Raw genomic sequence first — 18,871 nt, forward strand, 5'->3', positions numbered from 1 at the left:
TAGGTGGCCGACCAACTGGCACCTCAGTAATAGCAGGTGGCACGGTGCCAGCTTAACGCCTGGAGAGGAGAACACCCCGACACCCCAACCCAACACAAACCGCAGAAGACACAGAGGGTGTGGAGAGGAGACGGAAGACCAGATGAGAACAGCTCACACACTTACTACACTCACAGTGGTGCTGCCACCTAGTCACACATGCAACCCCAACCCCCCCCAAAAACAAAGGGCGGATGCTGGAGGAGGTCCACGGCATGCTCGCTTGGTTTCTGCATTCCAATGCAATTTTAAAGATCACACACTGCTGATGTGAAGGCCAGAGGTAGAGTTCTATGTCCCCATGCTTTCTGAGACCAGGACACTGTGCACCGACTGGTGGACAAATTAGGGGTGGCACGATACAACTTGTTCATGTCCGATACCGATACCGATACTGCAGCCTTGAGCATCTGCCGATACCAATAACAATACACCTAATATAATAAAGATATTTAATATTACTCTATAAATAAGTATGCATAAGAGATGTGTCCTTATGTCCTTACAACTACACTATATGGACAAAAGTATTTGGACACCTGCTCATTCTTCTGAAATTGAGGGTATTAAAAAGAGTGTATCCTGCTTTTGTTGAAGTAACTGTCTCTACTGTCCAGAGAATAAGGCTTTCTACTAGATTAGGAGGAGGAGCATTGCTGTGAGGATTTGATTGCATTCAGGAAACCCTTTTAATAACCTTCACTCAGTCTGCAACTGACTTTAGTTAATGTTCAATATGATTTTGGTAGGTTTTAGTTAACGGTTCTATTTTTATATATTATTCTTTTTATTTACTTTATTATCTATATATATATTCTTGGTTACTGTCAAGTTTCATACTTTTATTTATTTTTTATTAGTTGTATTAAAATAATATTTTTTTTTATTTTAGGATTAGTATTAATATGTCCTATAAATATGATATATGTGAGGTGGGGTGGGGTGGAGGGTGTAGGTAAGTCGAAGGCCTGTGATGATGGAGTGAGAATGAGGCTAGACTGGAGGAGTCTGGAGCGTGGACCATCTCCCAAGTGATGGTATAACTTTGCTAATTAATGTTAATGTTTTTATTAATTGTTTTTTTTACTGATTATTATTACTTTTTTGGCCTTTGACATCCCTTGATTTTTGTATACCCTCGGCTACACTTTAAATGAGGGTCTTCCTCAATGTACTCCCAATTTCACCCCTCCTTAAGTCATCTTAAAAGTACTGGATGAAGCTCCACCATCCATCATTCCAGAGAACACAGTTCTTCCACTGCTCCACAGCTCCTCAATGCTGGGGGGCTTTATTATACCCCTCTAGCCCACGCCTGGCATTAGGCAGCATGGTGCCAATAGGGTCATGATGTTGATCTGCTCCAGAGAGTCCTATTCTATTGGCAGTACTTCTCTACAGAGACTAGGCAAGCTGTGCATATGTGTGTGCATTTGCACATCCGTGTCAGCAATGGTTGCAACTTATGTACTTAAGTAGCTGAATGCATTCATTAGAAGAGGTGTCCACAAATATTTGGACATATAGTGTATTTGTATGAATTTACTTCATGACAGCATTTATTTTCCTTTTTTTTTGCTAGTCTTTCTGATGATGATGTTATTTGTATTAATAAAAATTACACAGATATTGATTAGTAATTATTCATAATACTTGACCACAGTTCAAACAGTATAATAAAGGTTATGTATTTGTTAGTATTATCTGCTCCACTGATCTCTGAACCCCTTAGAAAGAAGCCTTGAAGTGTTCTGAATTATGAAGCTGTAATAGTTTAGGCTTATGGATCGGACCGGGTTCGGATCGAGTTCTACTTTTTTTTTCGTCCGATGTGTGATCCAGTGATTTTGGCCAGTATACTGAGTATCGGATCGGCGCACCCCTACACAAGATGCATCAGAGAGTGAGGCAAGCACACACATCCACACATCACTGTGGACACACTCTGTTTAACTGTATATTTTCCTATTTTCGACCAACAAATTGATCAAAACCAACCAAAAAAACAAACGGAAACAGAAATTGACACTTTTTTTCCACGATTAACCATTAAACTGCTGGACTGAGAGACAGTGTGATCAAACCAATGGCAGACAGGTCAGTGGGTTAGAGCACGTCTCTTGCCACGGTGGGAAGTGTGTGTGATAAAGAGGACGGACGCTGGATGACGAGGTGGGGCTCACCTCCGCGTGGGCTGGGCCTGGGGCGGAGCTTTGTGCCCTGCATGCTGACTGGGGGAGCTTTGGACAGAGTCTAGGCAGGAAGGCCCCGCCCCCCTCCCTTCCACTTCCACAACACTTAGGTTTGGAGAGCTGACGAATCTGTGTGCGGCTTTTCTACTCTTATGCTACATTGAAAGGACACAAACAAAAAGGGGTGTTGTTGTATCGCTGGGAGTGCTGACGTTTAAGGACTACGTTTAGCTTCCAGCTTTGGCCAAACTGAAACAATGAACACACATACACACACACACACAACACTGTGGATGTAGGTAAATGAGCTAGCAGCGACGAAGAATGGCTTGGAAAGCAAAGGAGAGTTTTGTTGAATATCGGTAAAAAAACATGGAGAGACTGTCGATGAGGTCACACGTACAAACCTTAGACTGTACAGAAAGTAAGAGTTGAAAAGGCCAAGAAAGTCATGCAGAACAACCCATTCCGCTATCAAAGGGATGAATGCATCAGTATTTCAGTACACAGTAGTATTAGTCATGATTAAAAATGACAGTATATTATGACACTATTCTTAATTTGCTTTAATGATCCATTTAAGTGTCGCAAAAAAATTGCAATGTGGTTTTTCCGCCGCTACAGAGCAATGTTATTACCTTAATAAGGGGGTTAATGACCCCCACGTTGGGGCTGGTGTTGAACACTTTGTTGAAGCTGGTTTCTCGGTTCACCAGCTCCAGCTGGTAGAACTTCTTATCGTCCTGGAACGAAGGAGGCGCACTCTGTGTAAACGAGTTTAGGAAGGTTTGTGGCAGAACTGAGCTCTGGGGCGTGAGTGTATTCACACAACAATCAGAGGGAGCTTCACTCTGGACAGCTTCACATGTAACAACAGCCAGATTCCCATTACTTCAAAAAGGGAAAACAACACTAAATGGAGATAAAAGGTTTTGGCATATATATATATATATATATATATATATATTAGAGCTGTCAAATGATTTAAAATAATAATGATTAATCTCAGAATCTATCTATCTTCCTGTCTGTCTATCTATCTATATATCTATCTATTTGTCTGTCTATTTATCTATCTATCTGTCTGTCTGTTTATCTATCTATCTATCTATCTATCTATCTGTCTGTCTATTTATCTGTCTATCTATCTATCTATCTGTCTGTCTGTCTATTTATCTGTCTATCTATCTATCTATCTATCTATCTATCTGTCTATTTATCTGTCTATCTATCTATCTGTCTGTCTATTTATCTGTCTATCTATCTATCTATCTCTCTATCTATCTGTCTATCTGTCTGTCTGTCTATTTATCTGTCTGTCTATCTATCTATCTATCTATCTATCTATCTGTCTGCCTGTCTATCTGTCTGTCTATCTATCTATCTGTCTGTCTGTCTGTCTATCTATCTATCTGTCTGTCTATTTATCTGTCTGTCTATCTATCTCTCTATCTGTCTGTCTGTCTGTCTGTCTGTCTGTCTATCTGTCTGTCTGTCTGTCTATCTATCTATCTATCTATCTATCTATCTATCTATCTGTCTATTTATCTGTCTATCTATCTATCTGTCTATCTATCTATCTATCTATCTGTCTATCTATCTATCTATCTGTCTGTCTGTCTGTCTGTCTGTCTATCTATCTATCTATCTATCTATCTATCTATCTGTCTGTCTATTTATCTGTCTGTCTATCTATCTATCTATCTATCTATCTAGATGTCTATCTATCTGTCTATCTATCTAGATGTCTATCTATCTATCTAGATGTCTATCTATCTGTCTATCTATCTAGATGTCTATCTATCTATCTATCTATCTATCTAGATGTCTATCTATCTGTCTATCTATCTAGATGTCTATCTATCTGTCTATCTATCTAGATGTCTATCTATCTATCTAGATGTCTATCTATCTATCTGTCTATCTATACCAGGAAGGTGCCTCATCGCTGCTATCATATTCCTTGCACTTTAGGGTTTAGGGTCTCCTCTGTTTTCATGTGCCTTAAAGCATGTGAATGAAGTCGCCACTGTTCATCTATATAATGACTATATAATATATAATGATTTAAAATCGTGTTAAATTGAGATTGCGTTAATGTGGTATTATCGTGCCTTTGATAAGCCCTTTGACAGCCCTAATATATATATATATGTGTGTGTGTAAATATATCTAAACACTGACTGTATTATTAAAAGTATATCTCAATACTAACCACCAGCTTCTTGACCAGACTCTCTCTCTCTGCCACCATCTCTCGGAGCTCAGCTATAGTCTGCAGGTCCTCAGGCCGACTCTCTCTGTTCCTGAACTTCTCCTCTGTGCCCTCCAGCCTGTGCAGACACACACACACACACACACACACACGGTCATATCCAAATATCATGACCACCCACCTAACAGTGGCATCAATGGCCTGTGGGGCACCGCTGTTATGCTGTTGGGAGGCACTCACTCAATGTGCGTGAACTACGGCGGCTCTAGAACATCCCAGGAAGTTTACATTTAGCATTAATCCCACACCCGAGACCCTATTATCACGCCCTTTTGAACAGCTTGTCTGATTGGTTCTGCAGTCTGCTACAGCTGACTCCAAACCAGGGGTGGTCATAATGTTCTCTCATTAGGGTGAATATTAATAGCGCTCTAAGTGTAGGTATTGTGATATTTTGGAGAAATGCTCTTCCATTTAAAGTTAAGAAGGTTTTTTGGAGACCAGTTTGGAGATACAATGTTTTTGAGGAGGAACTCACAGGATCTGGAGAGCGGAGATTTTGTCCTTCAGCAGCTCCTGAGCTTTATTAAAATCTGAAAACATGATGTGAGTTTCTCGGTTGTGGGACGCGTTCATCTCGCCCATCTCCCTCTCGTGCCTCTTAGACAGGTCCTGCTCATGGGCTCTGGAAACACATTGAGAACACACACTTCACTGTTCAGACCATGACCGTATGTTCTTAATGTAGGTGTGGTGATATACACTGAGGAGGAGGAGCTACAGTCTCTCATTAGAGTGAATATTAATAACACTCTAAATGTAGGTATTGTGATATACACTGAGGAGGCGGAGCTACAGTCTCTCATTAGGGTGAATATTAATAACGCTCTAAATGTAGGTATTGTGATATACACTGAGGAGGCGGAGCTACAGTCTCTCATTAGGGTGAATATTAATAACGCTCTAAATGTAGGTATTGTGATATACACTGAGGAGGCGGAGCTACAGTCTCTCATTAGGGTGAATATTAATAACGCTCTAAATGTAGGTATTGTGATATACAATGAGGAGGCGGAGCTACAGTCTCTCATTAGGGTGAATATTAATAACGCTCTAAATGTAGGTATTGTGATATACACTGAGGAGGAGGAGCTACAGTCTCTCATTAGGGTGAATAATAATAATGCTGTAAACGTAGGTATTGTGATATACACTGAGGAGGAGGAGCTATAGTCTCTCATTAGGGTGAATATTAATAACGCTCTAAATGTAGGTATTGTGATATACACTGAGGAGGTGGAGCTACAGTCTCTCATTAGGGTGAATATTAATAACGCTCTAAATGTAGGTATTGTGATATACACTGAGGAGGCGGAGCTACAGTCTCTCATTAGGGTGAATAATAATAACGCTCTAAATGTAGGTATTGTGATATACACTGAGGAGGCGGAGCTACAGTCTCTCATTAGGGTGAATATTAATAACGCTCTAAATGTAGGTATTGTGATATACACTGAGGAGGCGGAGCTACAGTCTCTCATTAGGGTGAATATTAATAACGCTCTAAATGTAGGTATTGTGATATACACTGAGGAGGCGGAGCTACAGTTTCTCATTAGGGTGAATATTAATAACGCTCTAAATGTAGGTATTGTGATATACACTGAGGAGGCGGAGCTACAGTCTCTCATTAGGGTGAATATTAATAACGCTCTAAATGTAGGTATTGTGATATACACTGAGGAGGCGGAGCTACAGTCTCTCATTAGGGTGAATATTAATAACGCTTTAAATGTAGGTATTGTGATATACACTGAGGAGGCGGAGCTACAGTCTCTCATTAGGGTGAATATTAATAACGCTCTAAATGTAGGTATTGTGATATACACTGAGGAGGCGGAGCTACAGTCTCTCATTAGGGTGAATATTAATAACGCTCTAAATGTAGGTATTGTGATATACACTGAGGAGGAGGAGCTACAGTCTCTCATTAGGGTGAATATTAATAACGCTCTAAATGTAGGTATTGTGATATACACTGAGGAGGCGGAGCTACAGTCACTCATTAGAGTGAATAATAATTAATAACGCTTTAAATGTAGGTATTGTGATATACACTGAGGAGGCGGAGCTACAGTCTCTCATTAGGGTGAATATTAATAACGCTCTAAATGTAGGTATTGTGATATACACTGAGGAGGAGGAGCTACAGTCTCTCATTAGGGTGCTCAGAGATGCCTCCTTCATTTGTCTATGTGTGTGTGTGTGTGTGTGTGTGTGTGTGTATGTGTGTGTGGTTTATTCTTATCAGAATAGAGGGAGTCCTGTGTGTGAGGGAGGCTGCAGAGAGAGAGGGATACTGACTCACACTGCCCGAGGGCCATGGCTTACTGCCAGGAAATATCTCTTCTCCTGGTCTCCTGGTGCCGGCTGAATTAACCTCTACGACCGAACCGCTGGAGACGCTTTCTCTTATGAAACAAACGGCCATTAAAGAGGATAAACTACCACACTGCTGCTGCACGGCGTCAGGAAATACTGCCGTCAGCCTGTAAGGCTCGAGCGCACCAACCCAGCAATTACACTGAACAACAAGTGCTGCTTCAGATTTACACCATGCATAAACTGTAACACACTATATGGACAAAAGTATTGGGACATCTGCTCATTGACTGCTTTTTTTCTGAAATCAAGTGTATTAAAAGAGTTTCTCCTGCTTTTGTTGGAGTAACTGTCTCTACTGTCTGTCCTGTGAGGATTTGATTGCATTCAGCGACAAATGTGTTAGTGGGTCAGGGTGTTGGATGATGATCACCACCCCACCTCATCATCCCCAACTACCCAACTCATCCCAAAAGTACTGGATGGAGCTCCACCACCATCATTCCAGAGAACACAGCTCTTCCACTGCTCCACAGCTCCTCAATCCTGGGGGGCTTTATTATACCCCTCTAGCCCATGCCTGGCGTTAGGCAGCATGGCACCAATAGGGTCATGATTTTTATCTGCTCCAGAGAGTCCTATTCTATTGGCGGTACTTCTCTACAGGTACTAGACAAGCTGTGGGTGCAACTTAAAGTAGAGAATGCATTCATTAGAGGGGGTGTCCACAAACATTTGGACATACAGTGTATAACTCAGCTCTCTGTGACTGTAGAGTGTTCTCTCCCCATTTCTAGAACATCTCTTCTACTCAAAAAGTTCTGCCATGTTCTTCCCCAATTCACTGTTCTAGAAATTATCATGTTTCCATGTTTTCACTATTCTAGACCGTCTTAAAAAAAAAACAACCTTCATCCCTGTTCTCATTGTTCTAGAGTATCCCTTCCACCTCAAAATGTTCCTCCCCAATTCACTGTTCTAGAACCTCCCTTCCTATTCTTATTGTTCTAGAGTATCCCTCCTTACTCAAAATGTTCTACAATGTTCCTCACCAATTCACTGTTCTAGAATGTGCTACTCACTCACTTAAACTGTTCTAGAATGCTCCTCCCCAATTTGCTGTTCTAGAACCTTCCTTCCTATTCTCATTGTTCTAGATTATCCCTCCCACCCCAAAATGTTCTAAAATGTTCCTCCCCAATTTGCTGTTCTAGAACCTTCCTTCCTATTCTCATTGTTCCAGAGTATCCCTCCTTACTCAAAATGTTCCTCCCCAATTCGCTGTTCTAGAACCTTCCTTCCTATTCTCATTGTTCCAGAGTATCCCTCCTTACTCAAAATGTTCCTCCCCAATTCGCTGTTCTAGAACCTTCCTTCCTATTCTCATTGTTCTAGAGTATCCCTCTTTACTCAAAATGTTCCTCCCCAATTCGCTGTTCTAGAACCTTCCTTCCTATTCTCATTGTTCTAGAGTATCCCTCTTTACTCAAAATGTTCCTCCCCAATTCGCTGTTCTAGAACCTTCCTTCCTATTCTCATTGTTCTAGAGTATCCCTCTTTACTCAAAATGATCTACAATGTTCCTCCCCAATTTCACTGTTCTACAACCTTCCTCCATATCTATTTGTTCTAGAATGTTCCTCCCGCCCCAAAATGTTCTAAAATGTCCCTCCCCAATTCACTGTTCTAGAGTGTGCTACTTACTCACTCAAACTGTTCTAGAATGCTCCCCCCCAATTCGCTGTTCTAGAACCTTTCTTCCTATTCTCATTGTTCTAGAATATCCCTGCCTCCCCAAAATGTTCTACAATGTTACTCTCTTATTCACTGTTCTAGAGTGGTCCCCTATATTCGCATTGTTCTAGAATTTGCTACAACCCGTTCCACAAATGTCCCCCAAATGTTCGGTTCTAGAACGTCACTCCTAACACAAAATGTTCTACAATGTTCTTCCTCCTGTTTGCACTGTTCTAGACGTTTATTCATAATGTTCCAGAATCTGCTACTGTTGCAGAACGTTCTTCAGTTTCTTTTACACTGTTCTAGTACGCTCCTCCTCAGTTCCACTCTTCGTTTAAACTGTGGTCTAATGGTTCTTCCTCTTCCCACCATGTGTTGGAAAGTCTTCCTCACTCCATCACAATAACAGTAAGAACTCTGGAACCCCCTGCAGTCTACGGCTATGTGTGTGTGTGTGTGTGTGTGTGTGTGTGTGTGCACTCACCTGATCTGCAGGTTGGCCTCACTGCGGATGCGCAGCACCTCTTTGCCCTTCAGCTCCAGCTCCTTGGTCAGTGTGCTGATGGTTTCGTTGAGGGAGTGGATCTCATGGTCCAGGTCAGCGATTCGGTTCTTCCTGCAGCTCACCTCCTGATGCAGGTCCGAGATACGACCCAGCAGGTCCTGCTCCTAAAACACACACTGTGCGTTAGTGGTGGAGCAAATACCAGTACACATGAACCTGAAGTGTTCAAAACCTGCAACTCACCATTTCAACTTTCCACCATAAATGACTGAAAACCACTGTGGGAAAAGGTGGAGACACTAGCAGCTGGCAGAGGTACATCAGAAGATGTTTAGAAGATTTCATTTGTAGATTGACTACACTTCATTTATCCACTGTGAATTATTCAATATTCACTATGAAGTATTCAATATATACTATAAATGATTCAGTATCCAATATAAATTAGTCAGTTTCCACTATGAATTATTCAATATTCACTATGAAGTATTCAGTATATACTATAAATGATTCAGTATCCAATATAAATTAGTCAGTTTTCACTATGAATTTATTTAGCATTTACTACAAACTATTCAATATCTACTATAAATTATTATTCCATATCCACTATGAACTACGTAGTATTTACTATGAATTATTCAGTATCTAGTATAAATTATTTATTATCCACTATGAATTATTCTGTATCCACTTGAAGTATTCAGTATCCATTATGAATTATTCAGTATCTACTATGAAGTATTCAGTATCTACTAAAAAGTATTCAGTATCTACTAAAAACTATTTGGTATCTACTAAAAATTATTCAGCCTCCAGCATGAATTATTCAGTATCTACTAAAAAGTATTCAGTATCTACTATGAATTATTCAGCATTCAGTATGAATTATTCAGTATCTACTAAAAATGATTCAGCATTCAGTATGAATTATTCAGTATCTACAAAAAATTATTCAGTATCTACTATGAATTATTCAGCATTCAGTATGAATTATTCAGTATCTAATATGAATTATTCAGTGTCCAGTATGAAATGAATGTGTTCGTTCTGTATGAGAGTGTAGACCGTTATACTGACTCGGTTTTGCAGACAGAGATTAAGCCCAGTCCCAGACCAACCAGCACGCTGAAAGGAGATTTCCATTTAAAAGGAAAGATACAGTTCAGGACTAGGCTTCATCCCTGTCTGGGATCCTGAACCTATATGTCTAAACATAACCTGCACTGCTGTTAGAAATGAAGGGCTGCGAGTCCAATATGAGCTCAGATCTGAACGGAACCGCAAATCGTCTGATTTCACTGGAATGTTGCAGAATCTCCTTTTAAAAGGCAGCGTGGAGCTTCTGCCAGGCCCAGGGGCTTACAAAATATTTAACTAGGTCACATTAAAAGCACACCATTGTGCTGTATTATTAACTAAAGTGAGCAGTACATGAGAGGAGGAAAGAAATCCAGTCTGAGTGAGAGTGATATTACAGGGAGAGCGTGCGAGAGAGAGACAGAGAGAGAGAGAGAGAGAGAGAGAGTAAAAGTCTGAGCAGAACTCTCTCTTATCCTTTATTCATCATTGTGATCGTTCACTTTCCTGTAAAGTGTAGCTTATCCTGGAGTGAATTCATCTCTGTCTGAGCTATAACCGTCCTGCACTGCTCAGGCCTTCTGCCCTTTGCACCGTGAGAAAGCAGAAACGTGGTGCTGGCTTCAGTTTTTAATAAAAACCAGCCAGGAAGCCTCATATCTCTCTCTCTATCTCCCTCTCCTTCTTTCGGTCTTCGTCTCAGTCTCCAGAGCACAGCGGAAATAAAGGCAGACTGCAGAAAATCGCACTGCTGAACATCACCTCTGTAAGAGCTCATCCAATCACTGAGCTCCCTATTCCCCATTTCTCCCATCAGTCTTTGATGTACCATTCACTCCCCAGTCCATACGCCCATTCAGCCTACAGTAGTTCAGCCCCACCCATCAAGCCTACAGCAGTTTAGCCCCGCCCATTCAGCCTACAGTAGTTCAGCCCCACCCATTCAGCCTACAGAAGTTTAGCCCCACCCATCAAGCCTATAGCAGATTAGCCCCAGCCTTTCAGCATACAATAGTTTAGCCCCACCCATTCATTCTACAGCAGATTAGCCCCACCTATTCAGTCGCTTAGCCCCACCCATTTATCCCACGCATCCAAAATACAACAGTTTAGCCCCACCAATTCAGCATACAACAGTTTAGCCCCACCCATTCAGCCTACAGCAGTTTAGCCCCGCCCATTCAGCCTACAGTAGTTCAGCCCCACCCATTCAGCCTACAGAAGTTTAGCCCCACCCATCAAGCCTATAGCAGATTAGCCCCAGCCTTTCAGCATACAATAGTTTAGCCCCACCCATTCATTCTACAGCAGATTAGCCCCACCTATTCAGTCGCTTAGCCCCACCCATTTATCCCACGCATCCAAAATACAACAGTTTAGCCCCACCAATTCAGCATACAACAGTTTAGCCCCACCCATTCAGCCTATAGCAGGTTAGCCCCACCCATTCAGCCTACAGCAGGTTAGCCCCACCCATTCAGCCTACAGCAGATTAGCCCCACCCATTCAGCCTACAGCAGTTTAGCCCACCAGTGTGACCTACAACAGTATAGCCCCACCAATTTGACCTTCAGAAGTTAAGCCCACCTTCATGGTGCCAATCTACTGAACCTAACTAAGCTGTAAGACAGAAGAGTCCCTGGCTGAACTGGTTTCTGCAGGGACACAGTGCTGAGAGCAGGCCTTTAAAGCAGGACGTCTGTTTGAGGGTCAGAGACGCTGATGAAAGTTGCAGTTTGACGCTCGTCAGCAGTTTTTAATGCATTCTTTCCTCCGAGTGCAGGCTTTTAACTGATTCCCCCCGACCAGCACCCAGATATTCTGCCAAACAATGAATAAATGATGGCTGTTATGTCTTCAAGGAAAGTCAGGCACCCACAAATACAACATTAAACAGGTGGATTAGGATGGAGAAGCCCTGGTAAACCAACAGATCATCAATACGGATCTGTTGTGACTGCTGTAGTCTAGTGCTGGCTGTGGAAAGCCACTGCACTGCACATTATGTGAGGACAGGTCACTGCCACAAGTCAGTATCATGCTCCACCCACTCAGCCTCCAGCAGTTTAGCCCCACACATTTAGCCTACTCATTCAGCCTGTAGCAAATTAGCCCCACCCATTCAGCCTATAGCAGTTTTAGCCTACTCATTCAGCCTACTGCAGGTTAGCCCCACCCATTCAGCCTATTACTGTTTAGTCCCACCCATTCAGCCTATAGCAGTTTAGCCCCACCCATTTAACCTGCTGCAATTTAACCTACTCATTCAGCCTATGGAGGATTAGCCCCATCCTTTCAGCCTACTGCAGGTTAGCCCCACCCATTCAGCCTATATCAGTTTAGCCTACTCATTTAGTCTATAGCAGGTTAGCCCCACATGTTCAGCCTACTACAGATTAGCCCCACCCATTCAGCCTATAGCAGTTTAGCCCCACCCATTTAGCCTGCTGCAATTTAGCCCCACCCATTCAGCCTACTGCAGTTTAGCCCCACCCATTTAGCCTACAGCAGTTTAGTCTACTCATTTAGTCTATAGCAGATTAGCCCCATCCTTTCAGCCTACAGCAGATTAGCCCCACCCATTCAGCCTACAGCAGTTTAGCCCCACCTATTTAGCCTGCTGCAATTTAACCTACTCATTTAGCCTATAGCAGATTAGCCCCATCCTTTCAGCCTACTGCAGATTAGCCCACACCTATTCAGCCTACAGCAGTTTAACCCCACCCATTTAGCCTACAGCAGTTTAGCCCCACCCATTTAGCCTGCTGCAATTTAACCTACTCATTTAGCCTATAGCAGGTTAGCCCCACCCATTCAGCCTACAGCAGTTTAGCCCCACCCATTCAGCCTACAGCAGTTTAGCACCACCCATTCAGCCTACAGTAATTTAGCACCACCCATTTAGCCTGCTGCAATTTAACCTACTCATTCAGCCTACAGTAACACGTCCCTGAGTTTTGGGCGGGACAACAACTAAATGTGCCTAATAAACTGTCTAGAGGAATCTGGTGTTTTTTCTTACAGTATCTCAGTTTAGCTTAGAGAACTTCAGCCTGGAACATGACGAAGCTCCAACACAGGAGCTTTAACCAACTTTATTACGAGATAAATAGGTGATTAGTGACTGGGCTGGATAAAGCTAAGAGCTAAGAGAGGAGCAGCTGTGTGTGTGTGTGTGTGTGTGTAAGAGAATGAGAGTTAATAGTGATGAGATTTAATCCATATTTCAGCATAAATAAAGTGTCTGAGCTCAACAGTAGCGACTAATTAGCTAGCTCTTATTCATCACTAGACTCTGTAAAGAGAGAGACCTACGGGAGGACGTTGGGGCCAAACTTGGCAAGATGATTAATTAGCATTTGTCAGAACCTCGTAACTACAACCTCCGCCCAGAGGTCCAAATAAAGACTTCCCCTCATTTCTATGGTTCACGGCACCTGGGACTGTGACCTTATCCAGAACGCAGCGGGTCGGGTCGTCTTCAACGTTCCTAAATTCAGCCATGTCTCTCCACTGCTGTGTTCTCTCTTCACTGTAGCTTCCTGTAGCTGCTGACCAGCTCATCAGATTCAGACCCCTGACCCTGGTCTACAAAGCCAAGACTGGACCAGCCAGCACCTCCGTACTTGATGGCGATGGTCAAAAGCCTGATCTGCACCGAGAGCCCTTCCAGCTTCAAGTACGGCTCGGCTCGACCCGCCATCCTTTAAGATCCACGGAAGACGAGCGTCCAGACTTTTTACTGTCCTGCACCGAAGTGGTGGAACGAACTTCCCCTGGGTGTCCGAACAGCAGAGTCCAACGCTCACTGTCCTCAAACCCAGACTGAAGACCCTCCTCTTCAAGAGTACTCAGGCGAAGAGAAGAGTACTATGGTCTCCTTATTGTCTTGTGTTTAGTAGAGTCTAAGATTAGAGGACCTTTGAATAATTAGTCTATTCAAACTAGCTGAGGTTTTCTTAAGTAAATAGCAAAGCACTTTTGTAAGTCGCTCTGGATAAGAGTCTTAAATGTAAATGTAAATGGTCTCTTAAGCTGTGAATTAGCCCTGTCTACCACGGCATTCAGTGTGGTCCATGGGCTGCTCCCAGGGAAACCCTCAGGTTTGCTTGCCCCTCGCCTCGCCTTGTTTCCTTCTCCCTTGCTGTCCCTTGCTGTTTTGTTTCCCCTCTCTGCCCTGTCCAGCTTTTACACCCAACCTCGGCTTGTCCCGTGTCCCTTCGGAGCACTGCTCAGTCGCCTTGGTTTTCCCTACCACCAGGTCCTATTTTTCCCAGGTTCTTAACTCTGTTGTCCTCCCGGTTTCCCATTTTTCATTATTTTTGCCCAGCCCTGCCTCAGTTGTCACGTGAAGTTCTGTCCACTAGATTGCTGCTCCCCTCTCTCATCCCGTTTTGTTTATATTCCTTGTTTTGACACGAAAAAACAAACATATTTAGCATTAGTGGCGGACATATATGGAATATGGCTTCCTCTTTTATCCCATCCGTAAAGTGAACACACACACATCGATACTAGTGGTTGGTATGTCGCAACAGACATACCAATAGTTTAGCTGCCAGTAAACTATTACACCATGTAGGAGACCAGGATTGGGTGACTATGCTATGCTACACCAATAAGAGTCCTTGGGCAAGACTCCTAACACTGCCTTGGCCCACCTCTGTAATATGAGTAACCATGTAAGTCGCTCTGTATAAGAGTGTCAGCTAAATGCCGTAAATGATACCAGTGAGCATACATGCCCGGAGTGGTGGGCAGCCACTGGTGAGAGGGCCTTGCACAAGCCGAGCCCGGGTATCGGGAACCCACAACCCTGTCATCAATAGCCTGGAGCTATTCTGACCACTAAGCCACCACCACTGCCCTGTTATATTCTAATAAAGCCTTGCATCGTTCCATCCCTGCAGGTGTTTCTAGTACAGCCAAGCTTAACAGAGCTCTAATAGGGGCTGCAAACCTTTCCAAGACACTGTAAAGGCATCACTTATCCCTCCAGTGACATGTCACTGACCACAATAGTGGACCAGTCAGAAAGCTGAAAGAACACAAGGGTCTGAAGAACCGCTCTGACGGGAATGTCCATCCATCCCTCCAGTGTGGGACACTCACATGCTGCTGACAGCGATCCAAGGTGTTGTCCAGCTCTCGCTTGGCTGCTGTGTTCTCCTGCAGGTGTACCTGTCTCAGGTGCTCGATAGCTGTGGCGTGCAAGTGGTTCAGCTCAGACCGCAGGGAGGCTACAGTGCACACACACACACACACACACACACACACACACAGAAACAGCATCAAGGGAACAATTTTTAAAATACATGCCAATCTTTCACTACATGGACAAAAGTATTGGGACACCTGTTCATTCATTATTCCCACTGTAATCAAAGGTATTAAACAGAGTTTCTAGGGTTTCTACTAGAGGATTGCTGTGAGGATTTGATTGCATTCAGCGACAAGAGCGTTAGTAAGGTCAGGATGCTGGATGATGATCACCAACCCACCTCATCATCCTCAACTTCCTAGATGGAGCTTCACCATCCATCATTCCAGAGAGCACAGTTCTTCCACTGCTCCACAGCTCAACATTGGGGGGCTTTATACCCCCCATTTCCACTCAGAGTATGGTGCCAATAGATTTATGTTTACCTGCTCCGGAGAGTGCCGGAGAGTACTTCTCTTAAGGAACTAGACAAGTGTATTTGCAAATCTGTGTCAGCAATGGGCGCAACTTAAATTAGCTGAATGCATTCATTAAAAAAGACGTGTCCACAAACATTTGGACATGTAGTGTAAGTTATTCAGTGTGTAGGACTGACAGTGGAATTTATAAACATTCCCATAAACGACCCATAATGGCACTGAATAGGCCGTCTGGTGCCAGACTGTAATAGACTCCTGCTTTACAATCTGCAATTGCCCCCATTCAAACCTCTGCCTGCCAACATCCTAATGAAGATGAACCCCTGGGTGGAAACCCTGCCGGCTGGATTAGAGATGGCCAACTGCGGACCAGAAAATTCTTCTTACTGAGTTTGCCAAAAAGCATCAGAATGGCCCAGCTACAATGCGGGATTAGGCCTGGTGCTCATATGATTCTTTCTGGACAAAGTTCTAGCAGCTGACACTGTCCATTCCTCAACAAACACCCTCCCAGCTGTGAAGCATGGGGGTGGCAGCATCATGCTGCTGGGATGCTGTTCCTTAGGACAGATGGCTGGATAAGTGGATGGTAAATAGTGCAAAACTGTAACACAGTATGTCCAAAAGTTTGTGGACACCCCTTCTAATGAATGCGTTCAGCTACCATTTGCTGTCAAAGATGTGCAAATGCACACACACAGCTGGTCTAGTCCCTGTAGAGAAGTACTGCCAATAGAATAGGACTCCCTGGAGCAGATAATGAACATAAACCTACTGGCTCCATGCCTCCTAATGCCAGCCGTGGGCTATAGAGGGGTATAAAGCCCCCCAGCATTGAGCTGTGGAGCAGTGGAAGAACTGTGTTCTCTGTTCGTCCAATACGTTTGCATGGAATGAGTTAAAGAGTTCTTGTCGCTGAATGCAATCAAATCCTCACAGCAATGCTCTTCCGAAATCTAGCAGAAGGCCTTGTTCTTCCCTGGACAGCAGAGACAGTTACTCCAACAAAACCAGGATCGACTCTTTTTAACAGCCTTGAAGAAACTACGAATGAGTAGGTGTCCCAATACTTTTGTCCATATTGTGTACAAGGACGGAACCAAAAGTGGCTCCTTCAAAAGTGACACTGCTCAAAGAACCATGTGTAGAGTGTATGTAAGTGTCATTGATAATCCAGACAAATCCAGACATCAGTGACCACATGACTGGACCAATCAGGAACCTGGCTGTTATTGACAGCATGGATAAACATGAGTGAATCCAGATTGGGAGGGCTGCAGCGGGTCTGGCCCAGTCAGCTTGCTGATCAGAGTGAACATGGCAGCTGAATAAATCTTCATGGATTATGCTCATGATTTCCACACAGTGCTGCCTCCAGCTACACCATCTGGACACGGCGGGTTCACTTTCTCTAATACAGCCCCACATACCAACAATACCAGTCAGGACAGGACCAGTCAGCGGGGGCCGCATTTCTCACTGACCGCTAATCTCCAGACCGGAATCAATAAGGCTATGAATTTACCTGGTGTTCATGCATAAATGTGGCAATATATGGGGAGTATTGCATAACTGGTCTATTTATCAATTTATTATTTATCAATCATTAGCATTACCAGTACTGTGCTTATTACAATACTGCTAATGTTAATTAAAGGGCTTTAGAGCAGGACTGGTCATAGCGTACCCTCACCATTAAGATGTCCAATTTACTGTCCAAAAAAAAATGTCCAAAAAACAACTCAAGATATGAGAGTGCTGTTTTTAATATGACCATATGATCATATTGCAATGTGCTGCACAAGGGAAAGTAGGTGCTCGGTGGTTTTAGAGCACTGGGTTATAGATTTAGTTTCATACCCAGGTCCAATGAGCTGCCACTGTCGGGCCCCTTAAGCAAGGGCCCTAAAGCCCCTGGGAACGTGTTTTAATATATATTTGTAGAATTTGTGTATAATATTAATGAATAAATAAAACACAATTTTTTTACGTTACCATGGTAACACACTCTTGAGAGACTTTGAGAGAAACTGTGTTTTCTTAGCTTTTTACTTTGAGCTGCAGTTGTGATGTCACCAGCCCATATATATATATATATATACGCTATATTGCCCTATGTGTCCTGTCATTCCTCTTGTCCAATTTGGGATAATATGGTTATCCTGCCTTTAGTATTACCTGGCTTTAGGACGTCCTTTGGTCCAAATGTGTGCTGAGTGGTGAATGTCGGGTGTCTAGAAATCATCTGGACATGTGCTGGACATGTGATGGAGTGAATGCAGGGGATGTGGTCTTCTCAATATCCCTGCAGTGTGTAATTATTTTAGCCAAGATTCTGCTAATTTACCAACTATATGTAAGTTTCTTACCTTTAGCTTTGAATATTTCCATTTTATTCCCATTAATTCCCACAATTATCTGTTTATGCCTTATTCATTTATTTGTATTGTTTTGATTTAGTGTCTGCTGTTGACAAACAAACAGTACATTGATGATAGTGTATGATAAAGTTCCTTTAAATGATCCGAAGTTTCCATGGAAAGTTTACATTTTGGAATATTTCCAAAACCCCGAGCTAAAGTTCCCATGGAAAGTTACCGGTCATTTACTGGAAATGTATTTATATCATTTATTTAAACATTTTCCACCCCTTGGCGACCCTAATTGTGATTATGTTGATACATATTCTGATTATGATATAACTCACAATGTAATACAACACCAATAGATCATCAGTGATTGGTCAGGGTGCTCACAACACATAATTAGATATGCAGTAATTGTCTAGAGAGCTTACCTGCATATCACAGTATTCTACAACACTGGTAGGACCAATAATTGAGCCAAAAACAACTTGAGCCAAGATATGAGAGTGCTGTTTTTAATATGACCATATGATCATATTGCAATGTGCTGCACAAGGGAAAGTAGGTGCTCGGTGGTTTTAGAGCACTGGGTTATAGATTTAGTTTCATACCCAGGTCCAATGAGCTGCCACTGTCGGGCCCCTTAAGCAAGGGCCCTGAAGCCCCTGGGAATGTGTTTTAATATATATTTGTAGAATTTGTGTATAATACT

The 18,871-nt window shown here is 42.8% G+C and overlaps 1 protein-coding gene across 2 annotated transcripts in view; it reads right to left on the bottom strand.

The window, feature by feature from the left end:
• fam184aa (family with sequence similarity 184 member Aa) overlaps positions 1 to 18,871 on the bottom strand; it is a 57,820-nt gene that overhangs the window by 5,400 nt on the left and 33,549 nt on the right. Inside the window, exons 13-17 of one of the 2 annotated variants that reach the window (XM_072689002.1) lie at positions 15,266 to 15,393; positions 9,053 to 9,237; positions 4,985 to 5,131; positions 4,447 to 4,564; positions 2,870 to 2,974 (exon numbers count right to left, since the gene is read on the bottom strand). In XM_072689002.1, the coding sequence (XP_072545103.1) occupies positions 2,870 to 2,974; positions 4,447 to 4,564; positions 4,985 to 5,131; positions 9,053 to 9,237; positions 15,266 to 15,393 (683 nt within the window). Of the gene's footprint in view, positions 1 to 2,869; positions 2,996 to 4,446; positions 4,565 to 4,984; positions 5,132 to 9,052; positions 9,238 to 15,265; positions 15,394 to 18,871 lie in introns of both variants that reach the window. The other variant, XM_072689001.1, reaches the window with a different exon arrangement.

Source organism: Salminus brasiliensis, chromosome 10, assembly GCF_030463535.1.
Source record: "Salminus brasiliensis chromosome 10, fSalBra1.hap2, whole genome shotgun sequence".
Taxonomy (NCBI): domain Eukaryota; kingdom Metazoa; phylum Chordata; class Actinopteri; order Characiformes; family Bryconidae; genus Salminus; species Salminus brasiliensis.